The sequence below is a fragment of the Impatiens glandulifera genome, chromosome 9 (genome assembly GCF_907164915.1).
Source record: "Impatiens glandulifera chromosome 9, dImpGla2.1, whole genome shotgun sequence".
NCBI classification, from domain to species: Eukaryota; Viridiplantae; Streptophyta; class Magnoliopsida; order Ericales; family Balsaminaceae; genus Impatiens; species Impatiens glandulifera.
Window position 1 is genome coordinate 34,112,210 of NC_061870.1, and position 24,423 is coordinate 34,136,632.

The following is a 24,423-nucleotide window of genomic DNA, read 5'->3' on the forward strand; positions in this document are numbered from 1 at the left end:
CTTGTATTAAGAAAATGACATTAAAAATAAATATAAAATTAATTAAATGAGTTTATTTAATTAAATTTATGTCAATAAGTAATATATAGTTTTTACATATTTATAAATTTAATTCACTTAATTTATATATAATTATAAATTTAAATAATTTAGAAAATCTTAAAAGTTAAAATATCATAATTTTAAAGTTTTAAGTAGTTTAAGAGATTGAATTACATCTCACATTTGGACTTAGAGCCTCTTTTAATCGAGATGAGATAGGTTGTTTGAAAATTTATGTTCAAAATATGTGGGTTTTTTTCTTCTCTTAAATACTTTTGACTCACAAAATATATGTGGGTTTTTTCATTCTCTTAATTACTTTTAACTTATTTTTTGAAAAAATTAATTTTTGTGAAGGTGGTATAGGGCTGCAAATGAGTCAAGTCGTTCGTGAGCTGCTCGCGAGCCGCTCGGTCAAAGCTCGGCTTGAGCTTGGCTTTGATCGAGTTCGAGTCGAGCTCGAGCTGGCTCGTTTAATATTCGAGTCGAGCTCGAGCTCATATAATACTTGTTCGATGGCTTGTCGAGTTTTTTCGAGCATGATATTATATAATATATATATTTATTTAATTAATATAAAAAAACTTAAAATTTAAAACAATTCTTTTTTTTCTCTTTTTTCAAAGCCTATATAGAAAGCCCACAATCCACATTATTGTATTCTATTGTTAATTTGTCATAAAGCAAAACCCTAATTTATGTATCAAATCTTTAGTCTCTTCTTTCTTCCGTCTTCACCTCTTCTTCTTCTTCCACTTCTTCGTCTTCCACTTCTTCTTCCTTTTCTTCTTCCACTTCCTCTTATTCCGTCTTCACATTCATCATCACTTTCACTCATTCATAATAGGTTAATACATTTTTTTATGTTATTTCTCATCTACACTATTTCTCTCATTCATTCGCAAGAAATCTACAGGTAAATTAAAATCTATTTCATTTCTACTATAACTATTGCTCATACTATTAGATAACCTTGATTTTTTATTATAAAAAATTTATGCTTATATAAATCGTGTTCATAGATCTATAGAAAAATACAATTATATATAGTTCAATTAGTCAAGAACAAAATATGTTTACAATTTGTATTAGGGTTAGATTGGTGATAGAAAAAAAGTTCGAAGAAAATAAAAAAAAAATATTAATATATTATATATAATAAAAGATAAAAAAATATTAGTATATATTTTATATATATTATGAAGAGATAAAAAATGTTGGTATATATTATAATATGTTGAGAGAGAAAATGAATTTAAAAGATTAATACTATATTATAATATAAATATAAATTAATAGATTCTGACTATAAATAAGTTAATAAATTATTATTATATTTTTATCCAAATAAGAAATATATATATATATATATAATATTTAATAGAAAATAGATTTTTTTTGTATCTCCCCTTAAAGTAAGTTAAATTTTAGTTATTTTTTTTTAACATGTATTTTTTATATTAATTATTTTGAAGCTTAAACATTTCATATTATTAAATGCAGGTAATTGTACTTGTGTTATCGGCTTTGCTTGAAGAAACGTGACTTAAGAAATATTAATATATTAAATGTTCAAACAATTTATATAATTTTGTACTTTGATTTGAAATTTTATATTTTAGAATTTTAATTAGTAATTGTGTTAATTAGTAACTGCGGTTTGATGCTTTTTGGATTATCATATTTTTGGAATTTTAAATAGTTATGACCGTTTCATATTTTCATTTTAAAATATTATGTTTTAAATGTTAAATATGTATGAAAGTTTAATTTTTCATTTATAAATAAATTTTGGTTTGATTTCGAGTTTGATTTCGAGTTTGAGTTCGAGCTTGAGTTCGAACTCGAGCTTGAGTTCGAGCTCGAACTTGAGTTCAAGCTTGAGTTCGAGCTTTTCGAGTCGAGTCGAGTTTATAGGTAAATAGTCGAGCCGAGATCGAGCTCAAATTTATAAACTCGTTCGAGCTCGAGTTCGAGTCGAGCTAATAAATGCTAAATCGAGTCGAGCTCGAGCTCAAGCAAATTCGAGCTCGACTCGACTCATTTGCAGCCCTAAGATGGTACATAATGAAGACTATCATTTGAAACAACAGATTTGATCCTTTTTATCTACCAAGAACTATATTAATGAAAAATAAATATTTATTATGAAAAATTAATTTTTGTGAAGGTGGAACATAATGGAACCAACAGATTTGACCATTTTTATCTACCAAGAGCTACATAAAAGAAAAATAAATATTTATTATGAGTAAGTTTTATAATCTTAAATAACTTTTAAAATATTATAATTTTACAATTTTATAAAAAGTTAATTAATATAATTTAAAGTAACTTTTACCATTTTAAATTTATGGTGATAGAATTTTTATGATTATAAATTTATAAATATCTTGGAATTTATGTAATAAAACAAATTTATATTTATAAATTAAAAAAAAAAATTATTATCTAAATAAATAAATAAATATTATTAATTTTGTAAATAATTTTTTTATAATTTTATTTTTTTTATTAATTTATATTTAAATATTTAAATACAGTATATCTTAATTATATATATATATATATATATTATATATATATATATAATTAATACTTTTCAAATTAAAGGAAATACTGAATTTTCAAATCAATGAGATTGTAAGTAATGGTCCTAGTCCATTGGGCTTAATGGGCTTATTCTGTGTCGAGCCCGTAAGAGATCCAGGGAAAATGGGAGGACCGGCGTTTATCTCACCGGAGCGGCGGACGATGGCGACTAGGGTTGGCGTTCGTGGCTGCTTCTCGCGTCTGTATGAACGATGACGACGAGTTCTGAATCGTAGATATGTGTATAATGAACGTAAGAGGATTGGAAGACATTTTTGTACCATTGTTGCATAAATCCATAAGCATAGCAAAATTGAAGAAGCTACATTCCCAAATTATAAAATTCTCTCTATCTCAGAGCAACTTCTTGGTCACAAAAATGGTTGATATTTGTGATCGAAATGACAATATTGATTACGCAACATTGTTGTTCAAGCAGATGGTCTACCCAAATAGCTTCTTGTACAATGCAATGATCAGGGTTTATACCCGTAACACTTCATATCTACATACGATCAATGTGTACAAACAGATGCTAAAAGACCATGTTTTTCCAGTCGAAGTCACCTATCCATTTGTGATTAGGTCATGCGCAGGTCTATTAAACATTGAAATAGGAAGGCAAGCTCATGGGCATGTACATAAATATGGGTTCGATTCCAACACAATAATTAAGAATTCTTTGCTTGACTTGTATGTGAAATGTGGGTCTTTGATTGATGCACATAACCTGTTTGAAGAAATGCCTGATAGAGATGTGGTTGCTTGGAACAGTCTAATTACGGGACATATAAAGTTGGGACATGTCAGAAAGGCAATGTCTATATTTGAGGAAATGCCTGATAAGACAATCGTATCTTGGACGGTTATGATTTCAGGGTACATCGGAATAGGGTGTTTAGCCGATGCACTGGATGTTTTTCGACGAATGCAGAAAGCAGGCGTGAAGCCTGATTGGGTTAGTTTGGTTACGGTTTTGCCAGCATGTGCCAAATTGGGAGCTCTTGAGCTTGGGAAATGGATTCACTTTTATGCAGAAAGGAATAATCTCATGATCAACACTTGCATATGTAATGCTCTTATAGAGATGTATGCAAAGTGCGGAAGCTTGAATCAAGCCCGACAGGTATTCGATAAAATGATGCACAGAGATGTGATTTCCTGGAGTACAATGATCTCGGCCTTAGCTAATCATGGTGGGGCTCGCGAAGTTATCGAGCTGTTTGAGGATATGAAGAAGACTAATGTTCAGCCAAACGAGATAACATTTGTTGGTCTTTTATCGGCTTGTGTCCACGCAGGTCTCCTGACAGAAGGTCTGAATTACTTTGAATCAATGAGAAAGAACTACAGAATCGAGCCGGGGGTCGAGCACTATGGTTGTTTGGTTGACCTTTTAGGCCGCACAGGCTGCCTTGATCAGGCTCTTGATGTTATAAAGAGCATGCCTATGGCCCCCGACTCTGCAATTTGGGGGTCCTTATTGAGTTCGTGCAGAACTCATGGGAACCTTGAAATGGCTGTTATTGCGATGGAACAGCTTCTTGAGCTGGAACCGGATGACACTGGGAATTACGTGTTGCTTTCGAATATATATGCTAATTTACGAAAATGGGATGGTGTTTCCAGAATGAGAAAGCTTATTCGAAGCAAGGGGATGAAGAGAAGAACACCTGGGTGTAGTCTTATTGAGATCAATGATGTTGTTCAAGAATTTATATCAGGCGATGATTCAAAACCTTTTTCTGTTCAAATCTATGAGATTCTTGATTTGCTGGCTATTCATCAAACTGAAAATAAGGATACTGAATTACATCTTTGAGAAATTATTGTTCAAGAATTTTATATAGGTGATAAGATTCCGTTTTCTTATTTTGAGAAAGTTAGCATCTGAATACCGATTGGTGAAGAACAATTTCAAATTAAATGTTGGGCTACGCGAAGCAATTGAGAAGAATCCAATCAAAACATGAAGCACAATAGAATTAAACTGTGTCTGAAGAGAAAATATGGGCGATACGAAGATGTAATGACAAGTATTTCAAATTTTGATGTATTTTTTTTATGTTTATTTGTTTGAAATGTTGTATAGTGTATTTTATTGTGTTGTTCATAAAAACGCGTAACCAACTCTAGGGTTATTTTGATCATTGAATCAAATGTTACATTTTCTATTTAGAAAAAGAAAGAAGAATAAGAAATCTAGATTATGTTAAATAAAAAGGGGAAATTTGATCAAATAACCTGATGGTAATTTATTAATTTTATTGCGCTCGTGGTAATTTTATTTTTTTTGGACGATTTTGTCCTTGTCGCGAAACGCTAAGTGACTTAGCGTTTCGCTAAGTGAATTAGGTTTAGTATAAATACTCTAATTTTTCATTTCTTTCATTTTCTTTCTCTCTCTTCTTTTGTTCTCTCTTTCAAGGCGGCGACGGCGGCAACGGCGGCGACGAAGGCGACGGTGCTTATGCAGATACAGATTTGATTCATATTCAAACCTAGGTATTTAGGCGACGATGCTTCTTTTCTTCATTTTTTCAAACCCTAACTTTAAACCTATTGTTATATAAAATAACCTGTTCTTATTTGGTTCATATTGATTTATATTTGGTATTTGATTCATATTGGTTCATATTTGTGGTTCATATTGGTTCATATACGTCGATGATAATATTTGCAGATAATCTCGGATCATATGAGTTCCGTTTCAGGGAAGTTTCTCCAAGAACTTACCGTTTCGCTAAGTGCTTGCCGTTTCGCTAAGTGCTTATCGTTTCGCTAAGTGCTTACCGTTTCGCTAAGTGCTTACCGTTTCGCTAAGGACTTTTCGTTTGGTGAATTGTGATACACTATTTGATATTAAATTATGTTAAAACTACATACATAAACATGAGTTGTCTTAGCTCAGTTGGTAGAGTGTGTTTCTTTTAAGTATGTGGTCGTGGGTTCGATTCCCACAGACGTTGTTTTTATGTTTTTTTTTTTTACTTTTGCATAAATCAAATTCTCATTTGTAGAGAAATGGTTATGTTTATCCAAGGACTTATCGTTTCTCTAAGTGCTCAGCATTTCGCTAAGGTGAGACTGAGCTCAGGATTCCTAAAGGCTCCAGTTAAAGCCATAAACCCTTTGATGGTTGCAAAAGCCTCAGGTGGAAAGTTTACATGTTATGTATCATGTATGTATGTAATGTAAGAAAATAAGAATAGAATTGAAATTTGTTTGTTTGATTGATTGTAGTTTCGAGAGGGATTGGAAAGATCTGAACGTGATTGGGTTTGGGTTGATCGGATGGTTAGCACCTTCCAGTATTCCGGCGATCAACGACAACAGTTTGACCGGACTCTTCTTTTCCAGCATTGGGACTGAGCTTGCTCACTTCCCAACTGGCCCTGCTCTCACTTGGCACATGAGATTGTTCTTGGCATTGACTTTTGGACAAATTGGATTCAAGAGTAGGACCGAAGATTACTTCAATAAAATAAATTAATTCTAATTAAGAAAATAATAATATGTAAAAAGTGAACTACTTTCTTTGGATATTTGTTAATGAATGTTTAATTTGCTTTTGTTTCATTTCTTTCAATACTATTTCATTTATGCAAAAGTAAAAAAAAACAAACATAAAAACACCATCTGTGGGAATCGAACTCACAACCACATACTTAAAAGAAACGCACTCTACCAACTGAGCTACCAAACACCAATATTTCAATGTAGGATAAAGTATTTATCATTCTTTGATTTAGATTTTTGTTTTTGCGATTAAACAATTTATTTTTTATTTTTTAATATTATAAATAATAAAAAGCTTATAATTTGAGAAACTGTCCAAAAGGATCACAAATTATACAAGGGCTGATTTGTTTCAATTAAGATAGTTAGAGGACATCTTTATATACTTTTGACATCTATAATAAATATGCTTACGACTCTGCAATCCTTTGAGTCAAGTGATATTAACTTCATGATTCGTTTAATTTATTTCTATATATTTAAGTAATATTACATGATCTCATTAATTCAATGAATAAAATCTTCAATTATAGTTGATCTAAACAACATTGAATATTTCTTAACAAACATATGAGATTTTAAATATTTTCATTTCAGATATTTTTTATATATTTCGAGTAAATGTAATCTAATTAAGAACAATGAAATAAAATTTTGGATATAGTTTATCTCAACAACATTCAATATCTTATCAACATCAAAGATTTTGAATATTTTTGTGTAAGATTTTTTTTCTCTATATATTTAAGCAATGTAATTTGATAAATATAATAAAATAAAATATTCTTTATTTATTTTTTCTAAATTTATCCATCTATGATTTATTTCTTCTTTTAGGTTACTCCGGCAGAAATTACGGTTCTTTATAATTTGTAAAAATGTTGAGGAATATGTGTGTTTTTCTTCTAGTTTTTGTAAGAAACAAATATTAAGATATATAATATGTTAACAATAAATTTAACCCAAAAAATGATTTAATCTAGGTTAGTTGTCTTATTTATAAAATTAATAATATAAGGGTGTGGGTTTAAAAATGGTAAAATAAAAATAAAAATAAATAGTTTCTTGTACTTGTATTAAGAAAATGACATTAAAAATAAATATAAAATTAATTAAATGAGTTTATTTAATTAAATTTATGTCAATAAGTAATATATAGTTTTTACATATTTATAAATTTAATTCACTTAATTTATATATAATTATAAATTTAAATAATTTAGAAAATCTTAAAAGTTAAAATATCATAATTTTAAAGTTTTAAGTAGTTTAAGAGATTGAATTACATCTCACATTTGGACTTAGAGCCTCTTTTAATCGAGATGAGATAGGTTGTTTGAAAATTTATGTTCAAAATATGTGGGTTTTTTTCTTCTCTTAAATACTTTTGACTCACAAAATATATGTGGGTTTTTTCATTCTCTTAATTACTTTTAACTTATTTTTTGAAAAAATTAATTTTTGTGAAGGTGGTATAGGGCTGCAAATGAGTCAAGTCGTTCGTGAGCTGCTCGCGAGCCGCTCGGTCAAAGCTCGGCTTGAGCTTGGCTTTGATCGAGTTCGAGTCGAGCTCGAGCTGGCTCGTTTAATATTCGAGTCGAGCTCGAGCTCATATAATACTTGTTCGATGGCTTGTCGAGTTTTTTCGAGCATGATATTATATAATATATATATTTATTTAATTAATATAAAAAAACTTAAAATTTAAAACAATTCTTTTTTTTCTCTTTTTTCAAAGCCTATATAGAAAGCCCACAATCCACATTATTGTATTCTATTGTTAATTTGTCATAAAGCAAAACCCTAATTTATGTATCAAATCTTTAGTCTCTTCTTTCTTCCGTCTTCACCTCTTCTTCTTCTTCCACTTCTTCGTCTTCCACTTCTTCTTCCTTTTCTTCTTCCACTTCCTCTTATTCCGTCTTCACATTCATCATCACTTTCACTCATTCATAATAGGTTAATACATTTTTTTATGTTATTTCTCATCTACACTATTTCTCTCATTCATTCGCAAGAAATCTACAGGTAAATTAAAATCTATTTCATTTCTACTATAACTATTGCTCATACTATTAGATAACCTTGATTTTTTATTATAAAAAATTTATGCTTATATAAATCGTGTTCATAGATCTATAGAAAAATACAATTATATATAGTTCAATTAGTCAAGAACAAAATATGTTTACAATTTGTATTAGGGTTAGATTGGTGATAGAAAAAAAGTTCGAAGAAAATAAAAAAAAAATATTAATATATTATATATAATAAAAGATAAAAAAATATTAGTATATATTTTATATATATTATGAAGAGATAAAAAATGTTGGTATATATTATAATATGTTGAGAGAGAAAATGAATTTAAAAGATTAATACTATATTATAATATAAATATAAATTAATAGATTCTGACTATAAATAAGTTAATAAATTATTATTATATTTTTATCCAAATAAGAAATATATATATATATATATAATATTTAATAGAAAATAGATTTTTTTTGTATCTCCCCTTAAAGTAAGTTAAATTTTAGTTATTTTTTTTTAACATGTATTTTTTATATTAATTATTTTGAAGCTTAAACATTTCATATTATTAAATGCAGGTAATTGTACTTGTGTTATCGGCTTTGCTTGAAGAAACGTGACTTAAGAAATATTAATATATTAAATGTTCAAACAATTTATATAATTTTGTACTTTGATTTGAAATTTTATATTTTAGAATTTTAATTAGTAATTGTGTTAATTAGTAACTGCGGTTTGATGCTTTTTGGATTATCATATTTTTGGAATTTTAAATAGTTATGACCGTTTCATATTTTCATTTTAAAATATTATGTTTTAAATGTTAAATATGTATGAAAGTTTAATTTTTCATTTATAAATAAATTTTGGTTTGATTTCGAGTTTGATTTCGAGTTTGAGTTCGAGCTTGAGTTCGAACTCGAGCTTGAGTTCGAGCTCGAACTTGAGTTCAAGCTTGAGTTCGAGCTTTTCGAGTCGAGTCGAGTTTATAGGTAAATAGTCGAGCCGAGATCGAGCTCAAATTTATAAACTCGTTCGAGCTCGAGTTCGAGTCGAGCTAATAAATGCTAAATCGAGTCGAGCTCGAGCTCAAGCAAATTCGAGCTCGACTCGACTCATTTGCAGCCCTAAGATGGTACATAATGAAGACTATCATTTGAAACAACAGATTTGATCCTTTTTATCTACCAAGAACTATATTAATGAAAAATAAATATTTATTATGAAAAATTAATTTTTGTGAAGGTGGAACATAATGGAACCAACAGATTTGACCATTTTTATCTACCAAGAGCTACATAAAAGAAAAATAAATATTTATTATGAGTAAGTTTTATAATCTTAAATAACTTTTAAAATATTATAATTTTACAATTTTATAAAAAGTTAATTAATATAATTTAAAGTAACTTTTACCATTTTAAATTTATGGTGATAGAATTTTTATGATTATAAATTTATAAATATCTTGGAATTTATGTAATAAAACAAATTTATATTTATAAATTAAAAAAAAAAATTATTATCTAAATAAATAAATAAATATTATTAATTTTGTAAATAATTTTTTTATAATTTTATTTTTTTTATTAATTTATATTTAAATATTTAAATACAGTATATCTTAATTATATATATATATATATATTATATATATATATATATAATTAATACTTTTCAAATTAAAGGAAATACTGAATTTTCAAATCAATGAGATTGTAAGTAATGGTCCTAGTCCATTGGGCTTAATGGGCTTATTCTGTGTCGAGCCCGTAAGAGATCCAGGGAAAATGGGAGGACCGGCGTTTATCTCACCGGAGCGGCGGACGATGGCGACTAGGGTTGGCGTTCGTGGCTGCTTCTCGCGTCTGTATGAACGATGACGACGAGTTCTGAATCGTAGATATGTGTATAATGAACGTAAGAGGATTGGAAGACATTTTTGTACCATTGTTGCATAAATCCATAAGCATAGCAAAATTGAAGAAGCTACATTCCCAAATTATAAAATTCTCTCTATCTCAGAGCAACTTCTTGGTCACAAAAATGGTTGATATTTGTGATCGAAATGACAATATTGATTACGCAACATTGTTGTTCAAGCAGATGGTCTACCCAAATAGCTTCTTGTACAATGCAATGATCAGGGTTTATACCCGTAACACTTCATATCTACATACGATCAATGTGTACAAACAGATGCTAAAAGACCATGTTTTTCCAGTCGAAGTCACCTATCCATTTGTGATTAGGTCATGCGCAGGTCTATTAAACATTGAAATAGGAAGGCAAGCTCATGGGCATGTACATAAATATGGGTTCGATTCCAACACAATAATTAAGAATTCTTTGCTTGACTTGTATGTGAAATGTGGGTCTTTGATTGATGCACATAACCTGTTTGAAGAAATGCCTGATAGAGATGTGGTTGCTTGGAACAGTCTAATTACGGGACATATAAAGTTGGGACATGTCAGAAAGGCAATGTCTATATTTGAGGAAATGCCTGATAAGACAATCGTATCTTGGACGGTTATGATTTCAGGGTACATCGGAATAGGGTGTTTAGCCGATGCACTGGATGTTTTTCGACGAATGCAGAAAGCAGGCGTGAAGCCTGATTGGGTTAGTTTGGTTACGGTTTTGCCAGCATGTGCCAAATTGGGAGCTCTTGAGCTTGGGAAATGGATTCACTTTTATGCAGAAAGGAATAATCTCATGATCAACACTTGCATATGTAATGCTCTTATAGAGATGTATGCAAAGTGCGGAAGCTTGAATCAAGCCCGACAGGTATTCGATAAAATGATGCACAGAGATGTGATTTCCTGGAGTACAATGATCTCGGCCTTAGCTAATCATGGTGGGGCTCGCGAAGTTATCGAGCTGTTTGAGGATATGAAGAAGACTAATGTTCAGCCAAACGAGATAACATTTGTTGGTCTTTTATCGGCTTGTGTCCACGCAGGTCTCCTGACAGAAGGTCTGAATTACTTTGAATCAATGAGAAAGAACTACAGAATCGAGCCGGGGGTCGAGCACTATGGTTGTTTGGTTGACCTTTTAGGCCGCACAGGCTGCCTTGATCAGGCTCTTGATGTTATAAAGAGCATGCCTATGGCCCCCGACTCTGCAATTTGGGGGTCCTTATTGAGTTCGTGCAGAACTCATGGGAACCTTGAAATGGCTGTTATTGCGATGGAACAGCTTCTTGAGCTGGAACCGGATGACACTGGGAATTACGTGTTGCTTTCGAATATATATGCTAATTTACGAAAATGGGATGGTGTTTCCAGAATGAGAAAGCTTATTCGAAGCAAGGGGATGAAGAGAAGAACACCTGGGTGTAGTCTTATTGAGATCAATGATGTTGTTCAAGAATTTATATCAGGCGATGATTCAAAACCTTTTTCTGTTCAAATCTATGAGATTCTTGATTTGCTGGCTATTCATCAAACTGAAAATAAGGATACTGAATTACATCTTTGAGAAATTATTGTTCAAGAATTTTATATAGGTGATAAGATTCCGTTTTCTTATTTTGAGAAAGTTAGCATCTGAATACCGATTGGTGAAGAACAATTTCAAATTAAATGTTGGGCTACGCGAAGCAATTGAGAAGAATCCAATCAAAACATGAAGCACAATAGAATTAAACTGTGTCTGAAGAGAAAATATGGGCGATACGAAGATGTAATGACAAGTATTTCAAATTTTGATGTATTTTTTTTATGTTTATTTGTTTGAAATGTTGTATAGTGTATTTTATTGTGTTGTTCATAAAAACGCGTAACCAACTCTAGGGTTATTTTGATCATTGAATCAAATGTTACATTTTCTATTTAGAAAAAGAAAGAAGAATAAGAAATCTAGATTATGTTAAATAAAAAGGGGAAATTTGATCAAATAACCTGATGGTAATTTATTAATTTTATTGCGCTCGTGGTAATTTTATTTTTTTTGGACGATTTTGTCCTTGTCGCGAAACGCTAAGTGACTTAGCGTTTCGCTAAGTGAATTAGGTTTAGTATAAATACTCTAATTTTTCATTTCTTTCATTTTCTTTCTCTCTCTTCTTTTGTTCTCTCTTTCAAGGCGGCGACGGCGGCAACGGCGGCGACGAAGGCGACGGTGCTTATGCAGATACAGATTTGATTCATATTCAAACCTAGGTATTTAGGCGACGATGCTTCTTTTCTTCATTTTTTCAAACCCTAACTTTAAACCTATTGTTATATAAAATAACCTGTTCTTATTTGGTTCATATTGATTTATATTTGGTATTTGATTCATATTGGTTCATATTTGTGGTTCATATTGGTTCATATACGTCGATGATAATATTTGCAGATAATCTCGGATCATATGAGTTCCGTTTCAGGGAAGTTTCTCCAAGAACTTACCGTTTCGCTAAGTGCTTGCCGTTTCGCTAAGTGCTTATCGTTTCGCTAAGTGCTTACCGTTTCGCTAAGTGCTTACCGTTTCGCTAAGGACTTTTCGTTTGGTGAATTGTGATACACTATTTGATATTAAATTATGTTAAAACTACATACATAAACATGAGTTGTCTTAGCTCAGTTGGTAGAGTGTGTTTCTTTTAAGTATGTGGTCGTGGGTTCGATTCCCACAGACGTTGTTTTTATGTTTTTTTTTTTTACTTTTGCATAAATCAAATTCTCATTTGTAGAGAAATGGTTATGTTTATCCAAGGACTTATCGTTTCTCTAAGTGCTCAGCATTTCGCTAAGGTGAGACTGAGCTCAGGATTCCTAAAGGCTCCAGTTAAAGCCATAAACCCTTTGATGGTTGCAAAAGCCTCAGGTGGAAAGTTTACATGTTATGTATCATGTATGTATGTAATGTAAGAAAATAAGAATAGAATTGAAATTTGTTTGTTTGATTGATTGTAGTTTCGAGAGGGATTGGAAAGATCTGAACGTGATTGGGTTTGGGTTGATCGGATGGTTAGCACCTTCCAGTATTCCGGCGATCAACGACAACAGTTTGACCGGACTCTTCTTTTCCAGCATTGGGACTGAGCTTGCTCACTTCCCAACTGGCCCTGCTCTCACTTGGCACATGAGATTGTTCTTGGCATTGACTTTTGGACAAATTGGATTCAAGAGTAGGACCGAAGATTACTTCAATAAAATAAATTAATTCTAATTAAGAAAATAATAATATGTAAAAAGTGAACTACTTTCTTTGGATATTTGTTAATGAATGTTTAATTTGCTTTTGTTTCATTTCTTTCAATACTATTTCATTTATGCAAAAGTAAAAAAAAACAAACATAAAAACACCATCTGTGGGAATCGAACTCACAACCACATACTTAAAAGAAACGCACTCTACCAACTGAGCTAAGACAACTCATGTTTATGTATGTAGTTTTAACATAATTGAATATCAAATAGTGTATCACAATTCACCAAACGAAAAGTCCTTAGCGAAACGGTAAGCACTTAGCGAAACGATAAGCACTTAGCGAAACGATAAGCACTTAGCGAAACGGTAAGCACTTAGCGAAACGGCAAGCACTTAGCGAAACGGTAAGTTCTTGGAGAAACTTCCCTGAAACGGAACTCATATAATCCGAGATTATCTGCAAATATTATCATCGACGTATATGAACCAATATGAACCACAAATATGAACCAATATGAATCAAATACAAAATATAAACCAATATGAACCAAATAAGAACATGTTATTTTATATAACAATAGATTTAAGGTTAGGGTTTGAAAAAATGAAGAAAAGAAGCATCGTCGCCTAAACACCGCACCGTCGCCTAAATACCCAGGTTTGAATATGAATCAAATCTGTATCTGCATAAGCACCGTCGCCTTCGTCGCCGCCGTCGCCTTCGTCGCCGCCGTCGCCGTCGTCGCCGCCGTGAAAGAGAGAACAAAAGAAGAGAGAGAAAGAAAATGAAAGAAATGAAAAATTAGAGTATTTATACTAAACCTAATCCACTTAGCGAAACGTTAAGTCACTTAGCGTTTCGCGACAAGGACAAAATCGTCCAAAAAAAACAAAATCACCACGAGCGCAATAAAATTAATAAATTACCATCAGATCAAATAACCTCATCTTTGAGGTTATTTGATCAAATTCCCCAATAAAAAGACTACATTTTTAGCAACAATTTGTTATAAGACAATAAAACTATACTATTCAAGTTTAAACAATAAAAGAAGTGATGAGGTTGTTCTTTATATTATAATCAAAAGCTTTATCTTCTTCTATCACTCGTTGTCTTTCCCTCCAAAATTTCTATGACGAGCGCCTGCAGAATACTAACTTCATCGTGTTTCTTTCTCAATCGGCAGCCATTTGGTACTCCGACCCATGAAAGATTTTCCTTTCCCATCAAAACCCAACATAAGTTATCCTTCAGAGCAGAAATCGGAACCAACGACGAAACAACCTCCAATTCCCCGAAGGGAACCGACATGGATGGACCCAAAAGATACAGTGGCGGTAAAGTGAGAAGAAAGTCATCACACGGTACCTCTAGAAGGTCCGCTTTGAAGAAAACATTCAGTCAGGAGCAGGTTGTGTTCGATGGGCCTATTTCTGATGAACCTGTTGTTGGCATCATCGGTGGAGGGATGTCCGGTCTTGTATGTGCTATGTATTTGGAGAAGAGGGGAATCCGGTCGACAGTTTTTGACACGGTATTGTAATTTTGAAACTTCTTTAGTAAATACATGTATTGACAGGATTATATTTTTGTAGGGAAATCATGGGTTGGGAGGAAGATTGGGGACTAGAACGGTGGATGAACAACAGTTGATGTTTGACCATGCTGCGCAGTTCTTCACTGTAAGTGATCCTCAATTTGCAAAGTTGGTTGATGGATGGCTTAAGATGGGTCTGGTACGACAATGGGAGGGAGCAATTGGGGAGCTTGAACCTGGTGGTGGATTTCTTCAACTTCCTTCTTGCTCTCCGAGGTATATAGGTGTTCAAGGAATGAGGCCTCTTGCAAATTCAATACTTTCTCAGGTATTTTCAAATTTTTTTGTGGCTTGACCTGTTTTGTTTTGTTCTTCACTCTTAAATTGGTTTTAACAAATATTTGTTGCAGACTTCCATGGTGGAGGTGGTAAGACCTTCTTGGATTAGTAAGCTTGAACCGTACAATGGGAAGTGGCATTTGAGTGAGAATGGAAAGCCTCATGGAAAATTTGATGCCATTGTTATTGCTCATAATGGTGATTCTTCTTTAATCACTTATTAGTTTTCCCTCCATTAAGATTTTCCAGATGTCTTCATCATAACATCCTCAAATTAAATATTGTTTATAGAGATGTAGGCAAAGATGAAATAGAAAAGAGGTAGAAGTGGAAGGCTAAATTGCGTTTGATAAAACTGAATACTTAATTAGTTGCACTTGATTTGTAAGTTGGTTTGATAAAAGGTGGGACTAAGGCCGAGAAAGTACTTAAAGACTATCTTTGATTCATTTTCAAGGATTAAAGTTGTCTTTTGTAAACTCTTACTATATTACTGAATTAAGCAAGATTTTATTTTTTAATAAAGGGTCAGATTTTGTTTTTTTAATAAAGTGTAAACTTTTCATTCATGAGAAAATTGTTTGAAAATAAGCACTTCATTCTTTGATTCATAAATGCATCTGATCATATACTATGGTGTTTTGCTATGCATCATCACCAGGAAAATGTGCAAACAAATTGCTTTCATCATCAGGTTTGCCACTTATTGCGAAGCAAATGAAGGTAAATTTCTGAACTGGCCTAATAAATGTGTACAATATACATTTCTTTAGGGTTTCTTCACTTTTGGGGGGTTATATATTTGCAGCGGTTGGAATTAAGTTCTATATGGGCTCTTCTTGCTGCATTTGATGATCCTCTTCCTGTCCCAATGACTGGTGATGGTGCACCTATGGAAGGAGCTTTTGTGAAAGGAGTTGATTCTATCTCTTGGATGGCAAACAACACAATGAAATTATCACCAGCTCATAAAGGTGGACCTCATAGCTGGACATTTTTCAGCACTGCCACCTTTGGTAAAAAAAATAAAGTTCCTCAGGTTAGTTATATATTATATGTGAAAAGGCTCAATCTCTTTAATGAATTCTTTATTCGTTGATAAGAATAATTTGTGTGTTAATTATTAGGAAAACATTCCAACTGTAACTGCAGAGAGAGTTAAAGCATTGATGCTTGAGGGTGTTGAGATTGGCCTAGGACTGCCTAAAAGCTCACTTAATATCCCCATCTACACTCGATTGCAGTTATGGTATGTATGGATGAACTACTTTACTGCAAGAATAAATTTGACGTTATCTATTATCAAGTTTGAGTCGTATTTTCCTTTTCATATATCAAGGAAATGTAATTGACAGACTAATGGGAGCATAATTGCACTTCTTTTACTTTATTTGCTCAGTTTGGTTCTTGTAGGTTGGAAGTTGCTATATCAATTTTGTTTCTATTTAAAATTGTGTAGGGGTGCTGCTCTTCCAACTAATAGTCCACGTATCCCATGTATCTTTGATCCTCAAGGAAGGGCGGGAATATGTGGCGATTGGCTATTGGGTTCGAGCCTAGAGGCAGCTGCCTTGAGTGGCATGGGCTTAGCTAACCATGTAGTATTTCATAGTCCTCTATTTTCTCCTTTATCTGCATCTTTTGTACTTGAAAATTATTTTTAACAGCATTGAACATTTTGGGTAATGCAGCTTGCAGATTACTTTGGAAGTGATGGTTCATCCCCAGAAGAGTTTGCAGTTGGCCTACATAATGAATTTTGGCCTCTTGATGGGAAAGATATTGGGCAATTTCCTGGGTTAGAATCTAGTGAACTAACAGATAAGGTTCTTGCGATTCAAGCTTAGATTTTCAACACTATGATTAGAGGTATGACTAGCATAGCTAAAGCTTCTCTTTTATTATTTCTTATGTTGTTTTCTTATTTATTGTTTTGTTTTTTACTTATCTTTTGTAACGTTTGAACGCATCTTGCGTTCTTTTCAATAAAAGTTGACATTTTTCAAAAAAATATATTTATAAGCTAGAATTGCTGCTTCAACTCAGTATTGCATAACAGATGTTAAAACTATTTAGAAAAAGAAAAAAAATGAATAGTTAAATGTAGTTGGTTTTGAAATGCAGAAATTCCATGTTATTTATATATATTAGTAATTTGTAAATGGTTATTGACTTTGATTTTTCTGTAATGCAGCTTGCATGCATCTATAACTTTGTTGCTGGGGGGTGAACGTCTGCAAATTGAAGGACATGATGATTTTTGCAGAACTTTCTAGGTCGGGTCCAATGTTATTTGCCAACAAGTTTTGACAATATTTTTTGTTGCAAATCTTCACATGAGACAACTGAGGGAAGATGTATGAATCATGTAGACAGTCCTATTTCATTTTTAAGGTTAATTATGTTGTTACAAACTATCTTAGAATTATACAAACTTAATTTAAAAATAGACATGAAGCTTTCTAAAAACTCGGTTTGATCACTCAAATAACCAAAAATCGACATAATTTTTATATCAAAACTATGAACAAAACCAACCACACTACAACTATCTATCTTCAAGGCAAATTGAATGACTGTTGTTATTACATAAGAAGATGTTAAACTAGAATTGAAAATCCATAAAACTTTTTATAATATCAAAATAATGCAATAAAGATACCTACCAAGACATGAAAGTGATATTGTTGGAAATTTTAAAAAAAGAAACAAAAAAAACTATCCTTAGGTTGTCTGGAGCTTCCTGGAGTAGGAGAGAACCATTACAAATTCCTTAGCCGAGCTGCCCACAGAAGCTGAAACCTTTCTCGATGTGGCAGAAGGTGTTTGTAGCCAGAGATCCAACACATTCTGCAGTTGTAATGTTGGAAGGACTCGATTGCCTTGGCATGTTATCTCTACCTGCAAATTATAATAATAATGAAAAAAAACTGTAACATTCAGTGAAAAACAAAGTTGGAGTTGGATGAACTCGCCTCAGCTTCACTTGTTAGATCAAGTTTCTTCATTAGATACTTCTGAATGAAGGAGACGGGCAAATTACCATCCCTATTCAGGAGAGGAAAACTAAGGTCAATATCATTGAAAAAAAATGCCTTGAGAAAGTAAAGAAAATGAAAGAAATAAAAAGACATTAGACCAAGAACAAAACAAACTCAACCATCACACATTTTCCATATATTTAGATTAGTGAAGAAAATCAATGGCCCAACCTAACCCTAGATATATCATTCATAACTGCCTCGATCCTCCATTCTTAGATAAATCTTGTTCAAAAGCACCAGAAAATATCTTTTCGGGGCCTCAATTCCCTGGTCTTCCACACATCCTTCCAATGCGTCTCACGGCTCACTTCAACATACACACCTTGGGCACCTATTTCTAAGCTCAGTTTGTGATACACTAGTTCATCAAGCTCAGACTTCTGGACTGCATTGTACCCACACAGAACCATCACTTCATCACTCAAGCCATACACATCCAGCCAATTCTTGAGAGCATATACTTCACTTTTCTTCATTGTCGAGTTGTGTTGGTTGATAACTCCTTCCTCACCGACCGTACAAGTCCCGTTTTCTCGCCAGAGCCTTCCATAGTAAGCTGTGAAACTAGGGTTCTTCAGCATTCGCATCTCTTTTTGAACTGCCAAGTCACCTGCAGCACACTCCCTCATCTTGGAGACAACCCTGCAGAGCAGTTCATGGATCTCCTCACAGCCTAAGAAACCAACCTCAGAGCCTATCCTACCCTTAACTTCTTCATAAAACCGGTTCATCCTACCATAATCAAAGAATCCTGATTCTCTCATCAAACTATCACCCACAGAACAATCTTCACTACCCCAATTACGGTTCATTTCCTTGTTCGCTAGACCTAACTCATCCGATACGTGGAGAAGCATATTCCGCATCTCAAGTCCCGCACCCCAATCACAAACTAGCTCACCTAATGAACACGCAATATAGGTTGGCTCACTTACCGAATCTGTCTTAGCCAGCTTTGAGCCCATAAACAAACTCTTACAACCCCTAGTTTCAGGTACATCCAAAGTCATCCGAAAATCACTTACCCCGAGGATGTCTAACCCATCCAGCCAGCTACACAACCCATGAGTTGCCCTAAAAGCACGGACAAGGTCCTGAACTGCCCCCAACTTACAAGCCAAAACCACAAGAGCATTCCACCAACTCTCCGGCGATGGAATCACCCTTTTCATCAACGAGATGCGATCCCTCCCCATGAATGTAACATCACACTCAGGCAGGGATATCCTGCTGTAAACGCATGGAACATCATCAAGTCGGGCAGCAACAGAGGGGTACTGCAGTGAGCATAGCATGGCCACTAAGGCCTCTTCATTGTTCAAGCAGTCAAGGTCAATAAAGCAAGGCTTATGCCCTAACTGCCTCACTTTAGCCTTCATGTCACCTTTAACATAAACAGGCATGATCTTGGGGCCTAGAACTTTAGCACCTTCAACCGAGTAAGCCACACTTATAGTTCGGAGTATCAAGACCCCTTTTAAGAACAGAAACGTGTAGTTTTCCCCACTTGAGAGGCCATCCAGTATTCCGCCCATTTCTATCTGATCAAATTGGGACAGAACGAAAAGTTCAAACCACTCAAAAAGCAATATGTCCAGGCTCGGGTCAATCCACCCTACTTGTTCCTGTCCTCTACCTGTTATAGGTTCTAAGAAGAGCGTGCACCCATCCTGGAACCATTTTAACTCAGTGGTCCTCTTTCCAGACAGATCACGTTCGCCCAGGCCGCTCATTTTCTGAATGTGATGATGTACATTGATAGTCGGGCACCCTGTATGGAACTTACCCAACACAGGCCCCTTATGTGTGGTTATGATTGCCCGTTCTTGCAGCGGGTACAACAAGTCGTTCAACTCTTGGCCAGTATACGAAGGCATCTTCAAAATACAGGAATGTTGTGGTTGATATAATACTAATGCTGGAGAGAATGCTTAAATTTGATATATTTTAGGATGATTAAACTATTAGAACGAAGGCTGTAATTTATAGGCAAATACTAGAATAAATGACATTACAACTTCCTAAATAAACATTAATATGTCTTTATTGAGAAGGCAAACCATCTTTCACTTGGAGTAATGGATCATGGGAAGGCAAAGGGACACTTTAGGAATTGACATTATTTGTATTCCACAATTAACATACATCAAATATGAATTCAAAAGGAAATGATTGCAAACAAATCATAGCAATGTGGTGTTAGAAGACTTACTTTACCCTCAAATAACCTGCTGGGATCTGTGGCAAGGCATCAATCTCTCGCCTGAAAAATCCCATCAAGAATTAAGGTATAGGCCTTGTTCATATAACCTTTGTTCGTTTTGGGTTACTAAAAAGCGAGTTATTGGGGTAAATACACTTAAAGGGTATAAATATATATTTAAAAATAAAAAGTACAAGTTATTTTGGTTGAGGATTTGAATGATGTTATTGATGAGAGGATGTAAGATGAAATTGTGGGTTATTTGAGATTACTTTTAAATAACCCAAAACGAACAAGGCCATAATTTCGGATTAACTTAATCTTTATAAATAAAAGACCATCTTACTGGTCTCGTGAGGCAACTAAAGAGAACCAAATTGGACAGTTTGGTCTGTTTTCTTTAGCTCCCTTAATGCTAATCATAGATTGTCCTGAGGAGGAACTCAGTAGTCCACCAGATGCATTATTTCGATCATGCAATCTTTTGCGTTTAACAGGTCTTCCGTGAACTGGGTTTAATTCGTTGTTAATCTTGTTATCCAGCTGAGATTTAGATTTTTGCGGTTGTTCCTTTATTCTGGTCTTAGACAGACGTACATTGTCGTAGTCAGGAACATCAGGAAGCTCAAGTTTCCCTGAGAAAGGCGAATCTTGATGACACAATTTGGAAGGCTTGGTCCTGTTTGCGGCTTCAACCAGACAGTTCAATGGTTTCCATAAATCAACATTCCTTTCCCATGTCTGAACATCTTTAGCTACTTCTTTATTAAGTGTTTCTTCTTGTGGGGAAGGGTTTCCAGGAGAAGTGTTCTTCTAAACAAACAAACAAACCAAATTATTCATCCTATGAATAATAGTGAATCCGATGATGAAAAAAAAAACAAAAAAGTTGAAAATCTTTTCAATACCTGTAACTTATCAAGAAAATCTTCTGAAGGAGCAGATTCCTTAATAGAGGAGGATGGCCCACGAAAATTCATCTTTCTTAAGGCAGGTTTTGCTGTCCGGCCTGTGAAGACAATATGCATAGGAACTTTAGGAGTAGTTACAACCAACGATGACAAAGATCTCTCCTTTCTCTTGACTGGAGGTGAAACTGAAGAGGGTAAAACAACTTGAGGAGTCTTTGACTGTCTTCTTTTGTAAGGGAATATTTTAGCTCTTATATCCTGCAAACTATGGTCTGGTCTGCATATTTTCAAAATTAATGGATATCAGAATAGATCACCTTTCCCTACATGTATTTGAAAAGAGACGGATTATATCAAAGCGATATATATATGCTTGTGTATAAAATGAATTGCCTGCAAATCTAACAATGAAAAGACATCCAATGAGAAAGCTTCTAGATTCCAACTAGGGATCTGATTACAAGGCCAGTGTCACATTTGGGCTGTTTTGGTTTAAAGGAAATTCATGTTGATAGTGATCCAGAAAAATCAACATTTGTTACGTTTGTAAAATGACACAATGATGTAAAATATAATTTGATTGTGATCTAAAAATTAATTTGATCATGATGAGAAAAAAGTCTATACCAAATGAAGCAAAAAAATACAATCATCTAGAAATGAATTGTTTGTCAAATGAAGCAACAAGTATCACACTATAATCTCCCTCTTAGTTCATAAAGTAATTTCATCATGATCTAGTAACAATCTTAAACAGAACGAACAAAATCACTTTTGATTTTAAGTTTTGACGATTTTCAAATGAGATTGTGAAAAAACATTAGTTTCAGATAATCAATCTAAACATGCGTAAAAGCTGGAATGTCTCATTGAGAGAGAGATCACATGCCTGAGTTTATCCACGGGCACACAACCAAGATCAACATTGCATACTGGACAGGAATCCACATCTTCATCAGACAGTTTTTCATATATACATTTCCTGCAAACTGGTCAAAATCCACAACCCAAGTATTATTATAGAGTATCTTCAAAAGAAAAACTATAAGCTAGTTATTGGTTTACAAAGAGTAATGATTTTTTTAAATAAAATTAAACGCAGGCCATTTGGTACAAAGATGGTCATCCTGCTCACTGGACATTTGCCTCGAATATCTAATCTTTACTTCAAAGTATCCTCAATTTTCAGTGGGTCATGCCTCGATCTGTTGTGGAATTTTGGGCTCAAATGATAGGATGGTGTTTGGGCTTAATGGAAGATCATCACCCTCATTATGTGGTGCACGATATGAAAAGAGTTCAAGAAAATGACACTCCGTGGTAAGAGAGTGCTGAAAAAGAGGATCAAGGTCTTCTTCCTAAACACATTTGCTTCAATATAAAATGAAGAATTAGCACATAATGGGATTTCTTTGAATTGGATCGTAATCTAATTTTTACTCTTTGTTATTGTCTTTCCGTTTTCTGTTTTCCCTTTGACTGTAAGAATGATCACATCTCACGTTCATAAACTTTTCCAATACAAAGTTGACTCTCTTTTTTTCCGCTGCCCTTTTTACCAGTTTAGTAAATATCAGTTTCTCTTGTCTCAAAACTAGGCTCCTTCACCTCTCATCTACATTTCTTCTATAAATCTTCAGCTCTGATGCCACTGTTGTAACTTACCAGCCTAGAAATCTTGAAGTTTGAAGAAATGTGAAATGGAACTACAAATTACAGGCTCAGTCTTTGTCCTAAGAGAGAACTGGCTCTGAATCAGACAGACAACTCATATGAACTAGAAAAGATGAGCCAAGTAAAAGAGAAATGAGAAATGGATCTACATTCCCCAACATAAGCTTAAAATCATCATAATCTTGTCATGCACACAGAAGGCAGAATAGCATTCATAAGGCTAATCTAGAGACAGTGTTTTGCATGATGATCAAACTCAAAAGAAAAGACATATGATACTTTTCTTTCTTTTTTTGGAAAAGATAATCTCATTAAAACCTGCAGAAACAGAGATCGGATAGTCCACATGAATGAGTACAAACAAAAAGGGGCATGAGGCCAAAAAATGGAAAAATAAAACGAACAAAAAATCACTCACATGCAAAAACGAAACAATAACCACAATGAAGAAAAAAACAGTATGGTACTTGATATATATCCCTTGTTGAAGACATATGGAACAGCTAAAAAATCCTAATATTGTGAAAAAAACACACTGTTTTGACAATTTCTTTGTTCATTCATATGTAGTTGAACACTTGAACATGTTTACACGTGCTTATAATTGATTCAATCCAGAAATACCATCTTACTTACAGAACATGAGTGATGCTACTACCTACCTCTTCTCGTCTGACATAATCGAAACCCAATTTCATGAACTCAATACACAGAGAAGAAATCAATTGAGCAGATGAAATAACAAAGGGGAAAACCCATAAAGAAACAAACTATAATACGCAAAGTAATAAAGAAGAAAAAAACAAGAAGATGATGAAAACAAGGGAGACTCTAAAAACCCAATTCTTACATCAAATTCAGTATAGCTAAAATAAGCAAAAGAAGAATGTGCTGGTTTAAAGGAGGGACTCACATGTGTGAAGACATAGCGAAATAGTAGTAGCTTCTCTCAAGAGCATGTTACAAAGAGGGCATTTCATGCATGCCGCCAGCGCCTCCTTCCGCACTTTCACCAACTGGCCACTCATCATCTTTCTCTTCTAATAATAATAATAATATTATCTAAAACTGCATTGAATGCGGGACAGGAGGAGGGAGGAACACACTATGTAGGATGTAGTCCAGATTCGAGGAGAAAAGATAACGATTATGGGTAAGACGCGATCTGATAAATGGAACAAGATTAAGGGATTTGAGCTGCAGATTGGAAGATGGGTTCAAATGTCAGAGCAAAAATTTACGTTGAAATTATCGGATCTATGCAGACGTTGGAGGATTGGGTTTGATCTGATCGGATCGGACGGACGTTAGAGAGAAGATGGGAGGAAGTTTCAATGTGTAAAACCATGCGTGAAGAAACGCTAAATCGCGAATTG

General features: G+C 33.6%; 3 protein-coding genes and 1 pseudogene across 4 annotated transcripts; 3 read left to right on the forward strand and 1 right to left on the reverse strand.

Moving 5' to 3' along the window:
* Positions 1 to 2,803: 2,803 nt before the first annotated feature.
* On the forward strand, positions 2,804 to 11,880 carry LOC124916313 (annotated as a pseudogene).
* Positions 11,881 to 12,881: 1,001 nt separating this feature from the next.
* LOC124916314 (photosystem I subunit O-like) lies at positions 12,882 to 14,092 on the forward strand. The gene is made up of 3 exons (XM_047457039.1): positions 12,882 to 13,018; positions 13,101 to 13,315; positions 14,031 to 14,092. Exons 1-3 carry the CDS (start codon positions 12,882 to 12,884, stop codon positions 14,090 to 14,092), a joined length of 414 nt encoding a protein of 137 aa, XP_047312995.1.
* A 310-nt stretch (positions 14,093 to 14,402) lies between these two features.
* Positions 14,403 to 17,632, forward strand: LOC124914327 (renalase). The gene is made up of 9 exons (XM_047454846.1): positions 14,403 to 14,873; positions 14,935 to 15,204; positions 15,287 to 15,413; positions 15,877 to 15,938; positions 16,024 to 16,254; positions 16,343 to 16,464; positions 16,675 to 16,813; positions 16,907 to 17,084; positions 17,410 to 17,632. The coding sequence occupies exons 1-8, from the start codon at positions 14,472 to 14,474 to the stop codon at positions 17,060 to 17,062; spliced, it is 1,509 nt and encodes a 502-aa protein (XP_047310802.1). The 5' UTR covers positions 14,403 to 14,471; the 3' UTR covers positions 17,063 to 17,084; positions 17,410 to 17,632.
* A 105-nt stretch (positions 17,633 to 17,737) lies between these two features.
* Positions 17,738 to 24,414, reverse strand: LOC124914329 (E3 ubiquitin protein ligase DRIP2-like). 2 transcript variants are annotated; one of them, XM_047454848.1, is made up of 7 exons: positions 23,961 to 24,414; positions 22,263 to 22,362; positions 21,371 to 21,650; positions 20,809 to 21,272; positions 20,472 to 20,522; positions 18,191 to 18,263; positions 17,738 to 18,116 (listed from the first exon to the last, which is right to left on the reverse strand). In XM_047454848.1, exons 1-7 carry the CDS (start codon positions 24,076 to 24,078, stop codon positions 17,940 to 17,942), a joined length of 1,263 nt encoding a protein of 420 aa, XP_047310804.1. In that variant the 5' UTR covers positions 24,079 to 24,414; the 3' UTR covers positions 17,738 to 17,939. The 2 variants fall into 2 exon arrangements, with proteins under 2 accessions (XP_047310804.1, XP_047310803.1); XM_047454847.1 differs by having other exon boundaries at positions 20,809 to 21,275.
* Positions 24,415 to 24,423: the final 9 nt, after the last annotated feature.